Source organism: Copidosoma floridanum, unplaced genomic scaffold (assembly GCF_036245765.1).
Source record: "Copidosoma floridanum isolate Cflo_tuat_1 unplaced genomic scaffold, Cflo_Japanese_pri ptg000016l, whole genome shotgun sequence".
NCBI lineage: Eukaryota > Metazoa > Arthropoda > Insecta > Hymenoptera > Encyrtidae > Copidosoma > Copidosoma floridanum.
In genome coordinates, this window is record NW_028321893.1 from 8,701,619 (window position 1) to 8,720,371 (window position 18,753).

An 18,753-nucleotide genomic window follows, 5' to 3' on the forward strand; every position below is an offset into this window, starting at 1 on the left:
TATATATTTTTTTAAATCGATTTTTGATGCTCATAATCATGTTTTATTTTTCACAGCAGGAAGATGAATTAGTCATCTAACGAAGTATCTGATGCACAATTAAGTAGTGATGGAACTTCAGGATTTTCAGGTGAAAACCAAAAGTTAATACATGACAATGTTGATCGTTTGAATGAAGGATTGTGTTTGTTAGGATCATCGCCAATTAAAAAGTGCAAATAAAAACAAAAACGTTATTCTGAAGAGAAAGTTAAAAATAAATGAAATACGATCAATAGGTATACAAGCAAATGTTGATACATCTTTATCATTGTATCAAGAGGTACATAAGCATTGATGGTGGCACTTTTTATATAAGCGCTCTATATCCTCTATACATGCCCTTTTTCTCAATATCCAATATACTTAAGACTCACAATACTTAACCGCATAATTTCTTTTTCAAGAAATTTTCTTCAGAAATAAATAAGAGTGACAAAAATATCTTCCCCGGGTACGGGTTGAACACACAACCTCCTGTTTACTAGACAGTTGCTCTACGATTTGAGCTACCGAGGAGCTGTTCATTCACTCGCACCGTAAGTTAAGATAAGTTTCTCATTCTTAATTTTTAGAGCTGTCTTTCACCTAAGCTCAATGTAGTAGGTATATGCCTCTAATGCTTGTTAGTAAACTAGAAATTAAATATGATCAATAGGTGTACAAGCAAATGTTGATACATTTTAATCATTGTATCAAGAAAGTTAAAAAAATTACTGAGAGAATCAAAATGCAAGTCTTTCATGCACACATTGATGATCGAGATGATGTTCATGAATTTGATGATGATGTCGCAATTTGAAGAACCTTACAAGAAAGTTTCAACACCAGTACAGATCGGTGCCATAAAGTAAAAGTTTTGACTATTTTCAGACACTGGTCTTATCAGAAAATCTAGGTTAACTTTCCCACAGCTTCTAGCCATATGAAAACTATTGCAAAAAATATTACTAAAGATAAAAAATATTAGGAAATCTAAGTTCCAAAAGCCATCCATTTTTAGGAGTGGATGTTATTAACAGTATACTGAACTTCTATCAATTTAATGAACACACAAATTATACCCGGTAAATCAGATTTTGTCTCCGTGATAGTGAGTGGTCACAAAATACAGATACAAAAACGGCTGATTTTAAATAATTTAAAAGAATTGTATGAACTATTTCAAAAAGAATATCCGACAATGGAGTGTAGGTTTTCAAAGTTTGCCAGCATATGACCAAAACATTGTGTACTGGCAGGATCCAGCGGCACTCATTTGGTGTGTGTGTGTGTGTGTGTCCCCGATACGTGAAAATATTAAACTCATGATAGATGGAGCAAATTTCAAATGTATCACAGCTGACTCTGAAAGACCAATAACTAATCGTCATAATTGTTTGAATCGTATGATGTGTGATATTCAATCTACTAATTGTTTTTTGAGATTATGCGATAAGTGCCCCAGTGTGGATAATATTATTGAAGAATTACAACGAAATTTCGATAGCAAATTCATCGAAAATGTGTAGTACAATTAGTGGGTGACAATAGATAGAACTTCACTACAAACTTTGATATCTAGTATGGATAAATTTTTACAACTTTTAAGCAATGGCTTGAAAAAATTGCTGATTCACTCTTTTTTGGTCAAAAAACAAATGGTATTGTTACACTTAAAGAGAAAAAACTAATGAAAAATGAATGTATTGTTTTATATGGTTTCAGCGAAAATTCTGCATTTGTTTTACAAAATTCCATACAAGGTGTGCACTGCAATAATGATCAAGCAACTGTACATCATTTCTTAATTTACTATAAAGACGAAAAAGATAAATTAAATGTCAAAAGTTTTGTTTGCATTTCTGAATGTTTGCATCAAAACACAGTTGCTATCCATATTTTTCAAAAACAACTTGTATAATTTATTGAGACGAATTTGAAAGGTGTTAATAAATTAATGTATATTTTTGAACGGTACAAGCGCACAGTACAGAAACAAGAATAACTTTATTTGTCTTACTCATCATGTAGAAGATTTTGGAATACCAGCCAAATAGCATTTTTCCCTACGTCTCAAGACAAGGGACCATGCGATGGAACATACGAAAAATGTTAAAATGACTTGCTGCCAGAGCTAGTCTTCAAAGGATAAATGATCTTATTCGAACACCCTACGAATTACTCACTTGAGCAACAGAAGCTTTACAAAGCATAACATGCCGTTATTCAACTAATGATGAGTATGATGAGGAAGAACAAATATTGTCAGAACGATTTTACGAAGCTTTAAGAATAAAAAGCATTTTACAATTCCATTGCACAATACCGATCTCTCTTCAGGGACTAAAAGCATAAATATTTTCATTTCATGATTTAACAACAATTGTAAAAATCTTTCAATGGACATTAGGTTGATTATAAGTCATCTTTAAGTGTATCTCTCCCAGTAATAATAGTTTCTCTATGTATTAAAACATGATTTTTACAGAAAATTTGACATAGAATACGATGGTCGTATTAAATAATCTTTAAATTTTGGGGACCAATTTTGTCAACTGCTGCACTGCGCACGTACACACACGCATACACACACTTTCTCTCTCTCTCTCTCTCTCTCTCTGTCATCCTGCAGTCAGCTGCTTCTTGTCTGCGCTGATATACATATATACGCCGTGCTCTCCAGTTCCCATTCGGCCAGCAGCCGTGCACAGCATGTAAATATATGTGTATGTACGTGCGCATGTATACTAAGCTGCTTGTATACACGAATATCATATAGTATATCTTTATATTTTGGCTGGCAGTAGCGTAAACTCAGAACTTCTCAGTAGAGAGAGAGAGAGAGAGAGAGAGAAAGAGGACAGTAATAGTATATCTATACAGGCATGACGGAAAAAGCGTTACACTTTGAAAATTTTTACTGCCCGAGCGGAAATTCCAAACCTCGAATGAAATGTTTTCACATCAAAAAAATTTACTCTAGCTTAAAACGAACTGGTGTTATAAGTGTTTGAAAATGAGTCTTTAAGGCAAAAATCACGTAAATCTCTAATTTTAAAATCCGTCCATCAAAAAAAAAAAAAACAGGTACATTTTTTTAGATATAAAACCCATGCAATAATTTTAGACAAAAAAAATGTGTTGGTTAGATTTTGCCTCAATCTGTCAAGTTTGTAAAAGAGTACACAATTCGCGCTAACGTTCGAAAGTTAAATTTCTTTTTTTTTTTAATCGAGGGCATGTAATCGTTTTTGCACGATGGATTAGTGTACTCTTTGATAAGTACTTTAAAAAAATATATTATTTTGTAATCCAAGAGAAAGTCAATTCAATAGTGGCTAGTTTATTAAAAAACTAATTTTCCATTTATAAATTAAATTTTTTTGTACACGATATGATTTTTAATTCACTTATTAGTTATAAATATGACAGTATGTTTTGATTAATTTTAATCTACTAGTTGCTGAAGAATTGTCCTTTTACCATAAAAATGCTTTTTATTCAGTTGCTGATAACTTTTGCTATAATTCATATTTAAAAAAAATATATTTTAACATTTCCTATAACATATGTACCCTCTGAAATCGTCAATAAATAATACAAAATTTGGTAGGTCAACATTTGTTGGCCCACTTCAAAAAGTTCGACTCAGATGATACTAGCTTACCAAACCAGTCAGATGGAAAGGAGCTACAAAAACTTTTCTGTAAAAGTTTTTACTTCAAAAACCTAAAACATTATTGAATAAAAAAGTGTTTTTAGGTGATCCATAGCATTTGAGAGTTGCGTGTCATTTTAGTCAGTTGATTCTGACTCTTCGTCGAATCCTAATTGTCACCAGTTACAATTGTAAATCTTCCAGGTTTTGTCATTAATAGAAAAGATCAAATGTACACAGATAAAGAGGGTATTACAATTTTCATCAACAAAAATATTGCACTTACTGAAATTTGAGTGTCTTGTAACCATTACACAGTCAAACAGCTCCTAGTCTTATTCTACCTCAAGCCTAATGGGATAGTATTTTAAGAAGTATGAATACAAAGATAAATACTATCTTCATGGGAGATTATAACTCCTGTAATACCTCTTGAAACTGCAACATTACTGATAGGAACGTTTTTATTTTCAAAAATCCTTCTTGGAGCGTAACCTTTCTCTTCACAATTTTGACACAAAAAATTACATCAACTTTGAACTTACGAAATAACTATCGTTCCAATCTAGGCTTAGTGCTCTCTAGCCTTAATATTCAAGAAATCATTAGCACTTCTATGAATAACGAAACCCAGGATTTAGATTACTTCCCACTATTCATTAACGTTTGTATTGATGAGACTATTTATAAAAAAAATCTTATTAAAAAAACTCAGTATTCACCAATTAAAACGAAGTTATAGATACTCTAAAAAATAAATACTCTTTTTTTTCCTGAGTATAAAAATCGAAACGTCTTGGAAAAACATCAAAATTTTCTGAAACTACATCTACCAGCACCTCCCTAAAAAACTCATTTCAGAATGAAAAAAAATTAATCCCGTTCCATGGTGGAAAAACAACTGCGACCGAGTTTAAAGATTTAGAAAAGCAACATTTAAAAAATTTTAACACACATATGAACTTGAGAATCTAATTACTTATAAAAAAGAAACGTTGCGCCAAAGCCAAGAATATTTTCAAAATAAAAAACAACTGCTTAAGAGCTTTTGCCGGAAGTCTCAACTTTCAAACCAATCTCACATTTATTTGAAATAAGTGCAAACTTTTTAAAAACAGTTTAGTGGAAATTAAGCCCCCCTATATTTCTGATCACCTTCAGTATAACAAAAAGTTTGAACCGACTGTAGTTAAAATTTGCCCGTGGGCTCCAATTGATCCTAAATCTTTATCAAATTGTCTACCAAACGAATTTCTGGGTAAACAATTTTCTTTTCATGAATTCAACATTGATCTGGAAAACAAAAAAAAGACTCCTTCTCCAGGCATAGATGGAATCGGCTTAAACGTTTTTAAAAACTTCCTATTCAGTACACGCTTCTGTTACTGGATTTGTTTAATTTAATGTTTGACCAAAGTGCCTTTCTACACTTACGGAATAATATTTTTTCTCGCTTCATTCTAAAACTGGATAGTCATAGTTACCAACCAATTTACGTTACCTCTTGTTCAAGCAAACTTCTTGAAACGATGATAAAAAATAAAGCCCAGTGGTGGGCAGAAACAAATTACTGGCAGCATGGTTTTCACAAAATCTACTACTGCGTCGATACTTTGACGAGCATGACGCTTACGGTTAAGAGTATACTCAAAAAAAATCAAGGAATCTATGCTGCTTTCTTAAGTATAGAAGCAGCTTTTAATAATACCGCTATCTATATAATTCTGCTCCAAACAAAAATTGATTAGCAGTATTGGAAAACACTATTTATCTATTTATCTTCATTTATCTATTTATCTATTATTCTATTTATCTTCTAAATTACTGTTTCTATGAAATTAGGCTTAATATACTACCTTCTAAATTCAAATGTATTCGCTTTAATAAAAATGATAATGTCAAGCTCGGTGACCTTGAGATCCAAATCCTAAATTATTCTGTAAAATGAGCAAAAAATGCTAAATTCTTGGTTCGATGCAAAACTCACATTTAGCAGCCATATCGCTAACTTCCACAGAAAATGAATGTTAGCCCTCAACGTAATAAAATATTTAGGTGATACCTTGTAGAGTTTCTCACCTGAAACCCTCCTTATTATTTATAAAACCTGTATTCGCTTGGTTCTTAATTATGCCAGCTTTATTTATTATCCTAAGAATGCAAATCTCAAGAAAATTGGAGAGGATCCTACACGTAGCAATCAGGTTAGCTTTAGGCTGCCTTATTAGCACTCGTACTAATGTTCTTCGAGCTGAAGCCAAATTAATGTCCATTAAAGAATATACAAAATAACTTTAACCTAAGATTCTGAATCTAGCCTAATGTACACCAACTTTAACTCATTTTGTTTCTCTCAAGCGCTTTCTTAAAATACTGTACATTCAATGTCTTTTTTTTAACATAATAAGTAAACATATTATACCGTAATATGAGCGCCAACCACAGAAACTTTACTGAATGGATAAATTACTTGACTATTATTTACATAGATGACGACACGTACTAAAAGTTGTATAATTTCAGACCAATTTTATTTCTTAACTAATGTAATGATATTTGCTTATTTTTGAAGCGAAGCTTCTTATGTAGGGCCCTTACTTGATAAAAATAGGGAAAAGCATCGCACTTTTTCTTGCCCCCTTCGTTCCTGTTCGTCCCACCACTATCGCATGCTCTCTTGACAACGAGTGTAGTATATATGTACGATACGGTAGTAGGCGCATGCGCACGCCCTCTCTCTGTGTTTTTCTCAGTATCACCGAACGGCTCGAAAGTTAAAAGGTAAAATTAGACAAAAAACTCCAAAATAAAACAGGTGACGTAAAAATTTTTAAGATAATATGGGAGCCAAAAAAATATCAAAAAACCCCGGTCGGAAATTCTCTACATAAGCAACCTAGCTATCATACATTGGTCCTCGTGTGGCAAATGCGTTGCGTTAGATGGTAGTGTGATGTTGCGGGGAAAGAGCTCGGCCCTACCTAGTCATCTTGGTTTGTCTATATATATATATTGATTGTATATACCTATATAGGTACAGTTTAGAAAATTATTTTTCATAGAATTTTCAGAACTTTTAAAAAAAGAAAACGGCTATCAATTAAAGAAAATAAATGAATTATTATGTAATAAGCAGATAAAACTTTGATCATTTTAAAAAATATCTACCTTAAAAACAAATAAATTATCCTCATTGAATCTAGTAATTTTTAAAGCCCAACATTCTTTTACGATGTACTGCATTTTTTGCTAGTTAAGGACATTACATAATTATATAAAATAATAACTGAGTATTATAAAAATTAAGTATAGTAATATTTAGACTATTCTGAATACACTCATTTTTTTCACATGTGTTATAGTATCAAATATTAAGAATTAACACAATGAAAAATCGTGTTTAACATCTCTTATGGAACGGCTGCCAAATCAGCATTAAAAACTACGATGAAAATAATACATGTCAAAAAAACTTACAGGACTGATACAAAACTACTCGAAGAGTTTATACAACTCACTTCTAAGGTTAGTATTCTGTTATGCTTGTCTGTTTTTACTGTACCTTTTTTTATTCGCAGGGGATTACAAAAGCTTTTCAACACTTTAAATAAAAGATAAGGCACAAGGGATAGTCCCTTCGGCGTGTAGTCGTCGTCTTCTTCTTCTTTCCCTTTGGCGTGGCGTGCGACTCTTCTCGCTGAGCCCTCGTACACGAGTGAGAGCCACCGGCCGAGGTGGGAAGCCGAGAGAGAGCGCAGCGACCGACGTTGCATGGCAGGGCGCGGGTCCCCGCTCGGTTGGTAAGAAAAACCCGAACATCCCGCCCGCCTCGATCCAAGAGCGAAACCCTAGTCACCGCCCGCCGAAGCGGGGGGAGTCCCTCGATCGTCCGTCGCAGGGAGGCTAGAGTCCGCAGGTGCCACAGGGAGCCGCGCAAGCTTGTCAATGGGCCGCACGTATTCGCCGGTGGCCGTCTTGACGGCAGCAGCACGGACTAGTCCATCGGATCCAGGGTGTATGCGGGTGATACGGCCCAGAGGCCAGCGTCCGCTGGACTGTAGCAGCGTAGGGTCAAGAAGAACCACCAGGTCCCCCACCGCGAAGTTCCGACGGACAGCGCTCCATTTCGGCCTCTGTTGGAGAGTATTTAGATACTCACGGCCCCAGTGCGTCCAGAATTGGGCGCGAACGGCCTTGACGAGCTCCCAGTGCGTGAGCGGGTCCAAATTCTCTGCAGCGGGGGTAGCTTCGATGATGGAATCGACGGGAGCCCCGATGAGGAAATGTCCAGGCGTGAGCACTTCAAGGTCAGAGGGATCGCCAGACAAGGGCGTCAACGGACGGCTATTTAACACGGCCTCAATTCCAACGAGAACCGTAGAGAACTCTTCATACGTTAGATGACGAGAGCCGAGCACACGGCGTAGATGGCTCTTGGTCGACTTGACTGCGGCCTCCCAGAGTCCTCAAAAATGTGGCGCACCAGGAGGAATGAACTGCCAGGAAACCCCCTGGGAGGCAAGAGTCCCGGCGACTAGGTCCCAGTTAAATTCTGCCCCCTGCAACGCCTCGCGGAGCTCCAAATCAGCTCGACGGAAGCAGGTGGCGTTGTCGCTCCAAAGCTCGGATGGTCGGCCTCGACGACCAGTGAAACGGGTGAGAGCACCCAAGAAGGTGGCCGCAGAAAGGTCTCCGACAAGCTCTAGATGCACGGCTTTGGTGGTCATGCACACGAAGACAGCGATGTAGCCCTTTGTGGTCCGGATCCCCCGTCCCTTCGATGTAAGCACGGAGAAGGGCCCGGCGTAATCGACTCCGGTGCGACCAAAAGCGCGAGACGCGGGCAGCGGAGCCATCAAATGGCTTGAAGAGCGCGCCTGTAACCGAGCATAGATGACGCACCCTCTAATGTGAGCCTTGATTCTGCGTGGCCCGCCGAGAATCCAGGCACGCCTGAAAACGTATGCGCTGGTAACGCGATATCCACCGTGGAGGGCGCGTGCGTGAGCCCAAGAGACCACGAGTCGAGCGAGCGGCGATGTTCCGCTGAGGAGGGGAGGGTGCTTCTCTTCGTAAGACAGCGATGAGTGATCGAGCCACCCGTCAACACGCAGAACACCGTCGACATCGAGGAAGGCGGCAAGAGAGGTCAAAGGGCTCCGTTTCGGAAGACGTTCACGCTTCCGCAGGAGTGCCAACTCATTCCCAAACGTCATCGATTGACTCAACCGAACGCAGGCCAGAAAAGCGTCCTGTATCTCAGACGGCGTCAACGGCGAAAGCACAGAACGGGTGGGCATGCGCTGCAAGCGGTGTCGCACCCATCGACGAACGCGCACGAGGAGGCCCAGTACAGCGCGCAAGCTTGAGAAGAGCTGCAGCAGGTCCGATTCAGGCGCGCGGAAGGCGCAGCAGAGTGAGAGCGTGGGCGTGGGCGTAGGCAGTGTCTCCTGGGGCCAAGACTTGTCGTCCTGGGCCAGCCACGTCGGGCCTCTCCACCACAGGGGCTGCTGTCGGAGGCCACTCATGTCGGCACTTCTGGTGGCTAAGTCGGCCGGATTCGATTGCGACGGCACGTATCGCCAGGCACTAGTTGGCAGGACCTTCTGGATCTGAGCGACATAGTTGTCGACGAGCGCGTTGTTGGCCGGCTGATCGGAGCGTATCCAGTGGAGCACAATTTGAGAGTCGCACCAAGCGTGGCAGTGCTCGATCGCGACTCCCAACTCGCTGGCTGCTGAGCGAAGAAGCTTGGCGGCGATGAGGGCCGCTCGCAATTCTAGACGTGGGATGGTCATGCGAGCGGCGGACTCGGTCATCGGCTTGAGCGCGCGGATGGGCGCAGGCTTAGTACGAGCGAGAAGTATGTGGCAGAGAGCGGGCCCATCTGAAGACCGCAGCCGCGAATATACAACAGCGGCCATAGCACGGCGACTGACGTCAGAAAACACGTGCAGCTGGACATTCGACGACGGAGACATACCAATCCAACGAGGCAGTGAAAACCCGGAAATGGCCTGCAGCTCGGCGGTGAAAGCGGTCCAGCGGCGAGTCATGGAGGACGGCACGTTCTCGTCCCAGTCCAAGCGCGCGCGCCACAGGTCTTGCAGTAAAAGCTTGGCGTTCAACACGATCGGGGCAAGCCAGCCGCACGGATCGAACAAGCCTGCGAGCGCGGCGAGCATGGATCTCTTTGTGGTTTGAGATTCGACAACGGGCGGCGTCAAATGGAAGAAATCCGAGGGCGGGTCCCAGCCTACGCCCAGTTCGCTGACGAGGCCTTCAACACTGAGCTGATCCCAAGTAGGACGGAGGCGGACGTCTTCGGGAAGGTCTTCGAGAAGCTCGGGCATGCTGGCAACCCACTTTCGCAGAGGGAAACCGCCCGCTTGAAGAAGTCCGATCAGCTGGTCGCGCAGACGCTTGGCCGAGCCGATGTCATCAGCGCCGGAAAGGATGTCATCAACGTAGCGATCGTTCATCACCACTGGGACGGCCTCGGGCCAGCGGCGGCCGTCATCCTCGCACAGCTGCTGTACGACCCGTAGTGACAGGTACGGGGAGCACGAGGCACCGTAGGTAACGGTGAGCAGTTGGTAGTGCGTAGGTGGCTGCTTGGGGTCGGAGCTCCACAGAATGCGCTGCAGGTCGACATCGCGTTCGTCAATTAGGATCTGGTGGAACATCATGCGAACGTCAGTACAGAACGCAATCCGGTGACGACGCCAACGCAGGAGCACACTGGGGAGAGCCGTCTGGAGCCGAGGACCAGCATGGAGCACGTCGTTTAGGCTATAGCCACTGGAAGTCGGGCTCGACGCGTTGAAAACAACGCGCAGTTTGCGACCTTGGTCACCGTGCTGCCAAATGCCGTGATGTTGGATATAGTGCACTTGACGGTGCGATGCAGTGAGTTGGTCATCAGTAAGGGGGTTCATATGACCGAGGGCAATGTACTCTGCCATGAACCGGGCGTACTCAGAAGCCATCTCGGGAGTCCGCTGCAGCCGACGATGCAACGAGCGCAAGCCCGCGGTGGCGCCCTGCAGACTGTCACCAAGGAGGCGCACAGCGTCATGTTTCAGCGGAAGTCGCACAATGTAAAGCCCGTCGTCAGCGCGATGATAATCGGCGAAGATTCGCTCGCATTTCACATCCTCAGGCGCTCGGTAGCTGACATGTGGCACCTTCTCGATCTCCCAGAATCGCTGGAGCTGCACAGCCAGCTTTTGATCCCAGGGCGACTGAGTGTTCGTGTGCAGAGTTGTGCCTGCGATGAGGGCGTTCGAGCCCAGGCCAGGGGCACGGCCGACGAGAGTCCAGCCAAGAGCCGTGCGCTGTCCAACGAGCTCGTCACGCTGAACGTAACCTGGTTCGATGAGGCGGTGGTAAACGTCGACTCCGAGCAGAATGTCTACACGGCGAGGTGTGCCTAACGCTGGATCGGCCAGAGGCTCAAGATCGAGCCACTGTCTCATCACGGCTGAGTGCAAGGGGGCAGACGGAGAGGTGAGCCCGAGCCGCGGCAAGCAGAGCGCTGTCAGGTGGATTGGCGGTGCATGCTCTCTAGTTTCGAGGCGTAGATGCGCTCGGGTTCTCGAAGGGATGGTCAACCCTCCCCCAACCCCATGAATGCTCGCCTCGTTGACTTCTAGCGCTGCGCCGAGCTGCTGGGCCAACCGGATGGAGATGAGTGTAACCTCAGAGCACGCATCAAGGAGAGCTCGACCAGCGACTCGTCAGCCGGTGGGACCGGTTAGCTGGACAAGAGCGGTTGGAAGTACGGCCAGTCAGGACGATGGAGGCCCCTGATGCTGTGAGTCGGTGGCGGACGGGCCCGCGGGGTCGACTTTTGGCTTCTTGGGCGAAGAGGGACGCTGATCCGATTCAGGCTTGCGCCGATGGTTGCTCTCGTGCAGCAGACTGTGGTGGGGCTCCCTGCACTGCTGGCAGACGGACCGTGAAGGGCAGAACTTGACTGCGTGACCTGATCTCAGGCAGTTAAAACATAACTGCCCTTGATAGACCATGCGTCGCTGGGCCTGCCCGTCAAGGCCTTGAAATTGCGCGCAGTGACCCAGGTAGTGCGACTCTCTGCACGACGGGCATGGCGGCAGCGAGCCACTGGTGGCAAGGGCTCTAAAGTTTCGTCCAGGGAACGGGGGGGCCGGAGAGCGCATGCTGGCCGTGTTGGCTGAACGAGCAGGGCGAGAGGCCTCGACGGAGCTGAGGGCGCGGCACTGTCGGCGAAGGAAAGTCGTCAAGGCGGCAAAAGTGGCAACTTCCGCCGTGGTGTCCGTGCCAGCGCTCTCCAGTCGCTCGATCTCGTCCTCCCACGCGCGCCGGGTCGTCGGATCCATGCCAGTCATCGCGCAGGAGACAATCCAGTCGTCCCACTGAGACACAGGGCGACCCAGAGCTTCTAGCTGATTTCGATGTTTTCCCAGGGTGTCGAGGAGACCCTGAAGCCCTCGAGCTGACTCTTCCTTCAGAGACTTGATGTTACGGAGCGCCGTGATATGATCATGGATAAGAAGACGGCGGTGCTCGAAACGCGCTTCGAGTAAGGCCCAAGCCGTTGGGTAATTGGCACCGATGGTCTGAACGGTGTCGAGAGCGGCCTTGGCGTCTCCGTCCACCAAGGATTTCAAATAAAACAGCCTCTCCACGTCGGTGAGCTGTTTATCGTCGTGGACGAGCGCGCGGAAGAGGTCCCGGAAACTTTCCCAATCCTCTTGCTTCCCCGAGAAGGAAGGGATGCTGATCTTGGGCAAGTGGGCTCCGTGTCTCGAGTTATGACGGTCCAGGTCGGCGCCGCCCGGGCCAGGGAGAGGCGTGAGGGTGTTTCTTGCGTTGTAGAGGCGTGATCGAGAGGCGATATAGTCCGACTCTGCCGTCGAGTACATCTGGTCAATAAACTCCAGCTTCTCGGGCGGCGGTGACTCCAGGAGACTCACGTGATTGGCCTGGAAAGTGTTCCAGTAGCCGTCCAGCAGCTCGAGCCTTACTTCCACGAGACCTAGGCTCCAGTTCGGGGGGTCGATCTTCTCGACGTCCCGTGCGAACAGGCTAATGACGCCGGCGAGGGCGCTCTGGGAGCCGAGCAGGCTCGTCCAGTCGTCGTTCGACCTGAAAAAACGATCACCAGCTTGACGTTTGCACGAAGCATGTCTTGCCTCCGGGCCACGAGCGGCCGGGCCATGTCATCGCCAGACGCGACACAGCTGTTGACGCGCGGCGCATCGACGGCAGACAAAACAGATAGAAGGAGAGTGCAAGAGAAAGAGTGTGAGAGAGAACACGAAAGGGCGAGGATGCCAGAAGGGACGTGCATAGACCACGCGCGTGCCAACGCGCACGTAAGCTACACAAGCTTCGAAACCTGTCCCTCGGCGTCGACCCCCCGCGCCAGCGAAGCGTGACAGCTCCGCTGCGCGAGGCGGACGCGCGCGACACGAGGTCAACATGGCGGCCGCGACCGATGAGGACACCGCGAGCGCTTGATCGCGGCTATCAATGGCGGCCGCGAAAGCCTCGCTTTCCGACGTTCTAATGGCGTCGAACAAAGCATCGCATCGACAGCCGTACGGTCTTATCTCTGCCGTGGCTGAGCACAGCTGCTGGACCGCGGGCTCTGTGGCGACCGCGGCAGCCACCGTGTGCACGCTGTTGATAACGCGAGTGCCAGCAAGGCAAGCGTTAATGGCGGCACGACTTCGTCGTGGCCAACACCTGTGTCGAATCGTGGGAACTGTGTCAACCACGACGACCTCCATTGCACAACATTTCTTTAAACTGTACTTACATTACGCTGTGTAAGTCGAATCGCAGACTGTGACCACCCTAGCTGCGGCGTTGGCTGCTCTTTTCCTCGGGATCCGGCTGGAAGGACCAAAATGTCTGTTTTTACTGTAACTTTTTTTATTCGCAGGGGATTACAAAAGCTTTTAAACACTTTAAATAAAAGATAAGGCACAAGGGATAGTCCCTTCGGCGTGTAGTCGTCGTCTTCTTCTTCTTTCCCTCTGGCGTGGCGTGCGACTCTTCTCGCTGAGCCCTCGTACACGAGTGAGAGCCACCGGCCGAGCGTGGTGACGCACGAGGTGGGAAGCCGGGAGAGAGCGCAGCGACCGACGTTGCATGGCAGGGCGCGGGTCCCCGCTCGGTTGGTAAGAAAAACCCGAACAATGCTTATCCATTTTATTCAAAGTATCGGCAATGTAGTTACTTAAAAAAAAACATATTAATGATTGACTATGCCCTGTTTACGGAAATAATAACAAAAATACTTGAAACTTAAAAGTGGGGTGGATTAGACTATTCTGCAGTTATTTCTAGATGACAAATTTTTGTTTTTGTTTTAATTTGTGATTTCATGCATTTTTTATACGGGATTACATATGGTATCACCAATTCAAAACCCATTTTGTAAAACCACATGAAATGCCGTATAGCTTGCCTGAAGTAATTACACATGAAGTTCTGTCATCTATTTTTCAGGTTAATAGCCTAGTTTAAATTTCCGATCGGGAATATGTGTAAACGAGACGTTCCCAAATGTCGCAAAAGTCTTTAAGTATATAAAACAAGACGGCAAAAGTACGTGCGATAAATTCTCATGAATTTAAAATAATGAATGAAAATTAAAAAACTTTGTATTTTTAAAGTTATAATTCTATAGGCGCGTTCTGCACTACAGAGTAAATCAACAATTTCAGACTGGTGACCTCAAGAAGAAGTAGACTTCGCATGATTGTCCCCCCTTCACCTAATCTCCTGTGACGTACTTCCGGTCCCATCCACAATACACAACGCCATCACACCGCATGACACGTTTTGAATTTCATTAGTTTTATTCCTTTTTCTTAAAAAAAAAAAAAATATAAATAAATATGATTAAGGAAAACAATTTCCAAACGGATTTGAACTCGCGACCTCCTACACTCTGGCCAAGATCTTTACCCACTCCGCTGCAAGTGAGCCCGATATATTACATGTTAACAAAATTTTTCTACTGTATAAATAAAATAATTGATTTTTATTGCGTTTTCTTCTTTCACAAGTTTTCCTTTATGGTTGTGGTGATTTTTTGACTTTAGGATGTTTATCATATAGTAAGTAAGGTAAAAGTTAAGTTCCAAGTTCAGAGAGGTGGGAGAAGTGTAAACCTATGCAGCGACGCTGAAAATTATTTTTCTTATATAGATGAACTTATATACACGCTTTTACGCATACTTGATCTCTTTTTCCATATCCGTGATTTTTCCATAAGCTTACATGTTAAATTGTTACTTTTTACAATAAACATGTAAAAAGGGGTACAGTTATACAATGTGCAATTTTTTTTTAAATTTCTTATGCTATGTTTAGCATACTTTCGATGCTTAAATAATATCTGTCAAAAAAACCTATGTGTGATGAACGTCCTAAAGGGACATTCACTGGCTATTGAGGAAAGCGGTACTACAGGACTGTTTGTTTTAATTTTTGAGGTACAATTATAGATTGGGTATTATTTAAGGAGTAGGAATAACTGTGTGAGCGTGACGTCAAAGATGTAGCCATCGTAGGCAGTACGATGTTGTTTTTAATTTATTGGATGATTGATTGAAACTGCATAGTCTTATACTGGCCAGCCTACATTTTTTGCTTGTATTGTATTATTCCACAATATGTTGTTTATAATTGCTTAGTCATTAAGTATTTTTTATTTATTGCAACCACACCCAACGTACATAGGTATAATTCCAACGATAATTGCACTACCTACAAACACATTATCGTTTCACAGAAGGTATATCAATATTTATAATTATGTTATCTGCCGTACGATTTTATAGAAGTATAACTTCTTACTTGAGTACCCAAGCACCCACTGTCTATTGGTTTAAATAAAATAATGTTACATTGACAATAATTGAATAATGAAAAAAATAGTTTTTCCATAAAAACCTTATCAAAGCTCTGCTTCTTCCATGGGTCCTGGGATCCGTTGTTTTTAAAATAAAGTCAGTATCTGTACCTTAAATAAGGTCAGTGCCTTTTAACATAAGAAAAAAAAAAAAAAAAAAATTAAAAGTTTTAATCCGATTGGTTTGACAAACCAATATCTTCTAATTAATTAAAAAACTTGTATATAAATAATTCTATATCATTGAAAATTAATACATTTTTCAATTAAGTAGATCGTGCAATTTGATTATCACACACAATTTTTGCAAGAAAAATTTAAAATAAGCTAAAAAAATTTAACATAATAATGACCATAAACAATCGTTTATCAATACATAACAATCAGATCTTCTTGTATGAAAAAAAAAATGATAATAATTGCAACGATAACCTTTCCCAATAATTAAAAAAAATTCATGTTTATGTCCCCTTCCTTCCACTATTTTTTTGAGCTTGCTAAAAATGATTGAACAGTAGTTTATTACTTAAAAAGGGCACAAAGTACTAACAGAAGAAAATAGTTGTCGTGTGTTTGTGCCCAAAAAAGCGGCAGTTGCAATTGTTTCCAAAGTAAGAAAGTTTAATATACAATCATACCCCTGATCATTCATAAATTAAAAAAAAATAATAACATTAGGTTAAGACTAGACAGATCAGACCAGCGTTGTGTACAGTTTAAATTGTACTAATTACCTACCATTTTACATAGGTGAAATAGAAAAGCTGTCAATAAAAGTATAAGTGAACATGAATATCGTCATCATTTCACTTCTAAATTGTATCATAAAATCATTGTATTATTAAATTAAATTTTTATAATAAAACGTTGCCCATCAACAATTGACATCAACGTTAATGTGTTCTTAATTTTTATTCCAACTACTATACTCTCAATGGACTATGTACAGGTAGCACAACAATATTTTTCATTTTTTTTGGACGTATGTTAAATTGTTTGGAATTTGTGGAATAGATTAATGATTTATTGGTACAGTTTTCGATATTGAGCAATCAAAAATATGCATACTTTTGGAAATATTATTCAATAGAATAGTTTTCAAAATTTACTTTACGTTTTTTGTTTCAGGTTATTCGATCTCCTGATGGTGAATCTCATTCCTTTGCTATAGGTCAATTATCCATCCAACAAGCTGCAGTTTGGATTCTAGAAAATTACTATACGAAGTTTTCTATTTACAACCCGTACTTAGAACGTTTACCAGCATCGAAATCTAATAAAACAAAAAACCATAACAACTTTAAATTCTACAATGTAGATAGCAATACTGCCAGTAGTCATGAAGAATATAGTCAACCTGCATATGGAAGTAGCCAAGCTGTACAAACTGCACAGGCAAAACGAAGAGATTCAAGTCATAATGAACGTTTTTATGAAGAACACGATTACGATAGAAGAGTGCGAAAACGGAAAGCGAGATTGATAACTGCTACAGAAGAAGCTTTTGCTCATATACAAAGAGTAAACTCAGATATAATGTCCCATTCCAATTCCTTAAATCCACTTGAAGCTGCTCAATCTGTATTTCCTTCAATGGCTCGAGCTTTACAAAAATATCTGAGAATTACTAGGCAACAACCTCGTTATACAGTAGAAACTATTTTAAAAAGATTAGCACATTGTATATCTCAAGATTTATCACCTCGTTCATTCTTAGAACCATTTTTTAATACAAGTCCTGTTCTTTCAAATGAAAAAGAACAACAGCGTAAAATACAAGAGTGGGCTTTAGTATGTGAGGGAGATTTGCCATCTAGACCACTCCGTCATAACTCAGTATTTCAACTACGGCAAGGAGAAATAGCTCTCCTTTGTACGATCTACTCACTACCAAATTTATCTTTAACTGAGCAAATAGCTCTTCCAAAATCAAATAGATTCTTATTAAGACTAAATTCGGAGACGTCCGTATGAATTTTTTTTTCTTTTTATATTTTGTTTGTGACCGAAAAAATTTTTATAAGTATTAGGCTGCGATCTAGTGCCATAAGCTGTTTTCTAAAAAAAGTTTCATCGTTCTGACTTGTCAAGATAAATCTATTTTTAAGAAGATACTGGTTACTTTAGAACATTATAGCATTTAACATATAAATATAGTGGTTTGAAAATATTAATAAGTATACAGGTTTCAGCTTCATAATACAATAAGTAGCTTTGTAAGTGGACCCTTGCACTTTTCTTTTCTGTTCATAAAAAGAAAATGTTCGCGTACTTTTCCGTAGCTTTTTACACTTTCGTGCACATTACTATAATTGATGCACAATTAACTTTTTTGACACATTTATAGATTCCAGTAGCTAAAACGTATCGAATTTCACATTTTTATAAAATTGTAGTTTTTAAGTGAATTTCGATAGTTTGTGTACTGTCATTTTATAAAGTTCGTTCATCTACAAACATCTTTTAATTTTTGGTTTTTCCAAGTATAGAGTTCAAATTAAGTTTGAATTGAGTTAATTTTAATGCATTTAAAAAACTTTTTCTGTAGCTTACAATATGTTTGAGATATTTTACATGCCAAAAATTCATTTAAATTCATTTTAAAATTAAGAAGTCGCTGAATCGTGAGAGTTATGCATAGAGTAATAGGATTTTTAAAATGAGCATGCATGTCTGTACCATTATTTATTTATAAATTTATCTTGGTGATATCAACGGTCATCGCTGCTTTTTTTGTATAAACTCTCACAGTAATTCAAGTGTTATTCAAAAATGTGTGTGGATACTCAAACTCCCGTGCGCCAGCCGGTATGTAATATTTGAACAGGATTTCACGAGATTGTAAAATATTCTGAAAAACTCTTTATAATACCTCTTAAATAAAGATAAGCCTTTTGTAACGTACTTTTGTTTTGAAGCTCCTATAATCTAAAACAAAGCAAATTAAAGAAACTTTAACCATCCAAAAGATATACTTTATTTATACTCCGTCTCAAATAACTTCATCTTTCCCTCTAAAATATCTACATTTTTTGAAGTCATAAATGTAAGGCTTTAACTAATATTGAACAATTTTTTGAACTCCAAAATTTAGCCCTAAATTTTTTTTTGCTTACGCTGAAATTTTAGGCGTCAGTAACATCAAATTGTCTTCTTTATTTCA

General features: G+C 41.4%; 1 protein-coding gene across 6 annotated transcripts in view; it reads left to right on the forward strand.

Moving 5' to 3' along the window:
• Vang (Strabismus domain-containing protein Vang) overlaps window positions 1–18,494 on the forward strand; it is a 242,921-nt gene extending 224,427 nt beyond the window's left edge. For all 6 annotated transcript variants that reach the window (XM_089592372.1, XM_089592371.1, XM_014356122.2 and 3 more), the window contains one exon: window positions 16,719–18,494. In XM_089592372.1, coding sequence (XP_089448498.1) covers window positions 16,719–17,564 — 846 coding nt within the window. In that variant the 3' untranslated portion in view covers window positions 17,565–18,494. The remainder of the gene's footprint in view (window positions 1–16,718) is intronic.
• The last annotated feature ends 259 nt before the right edge of the window (window positions 18,495–18,753 follow it).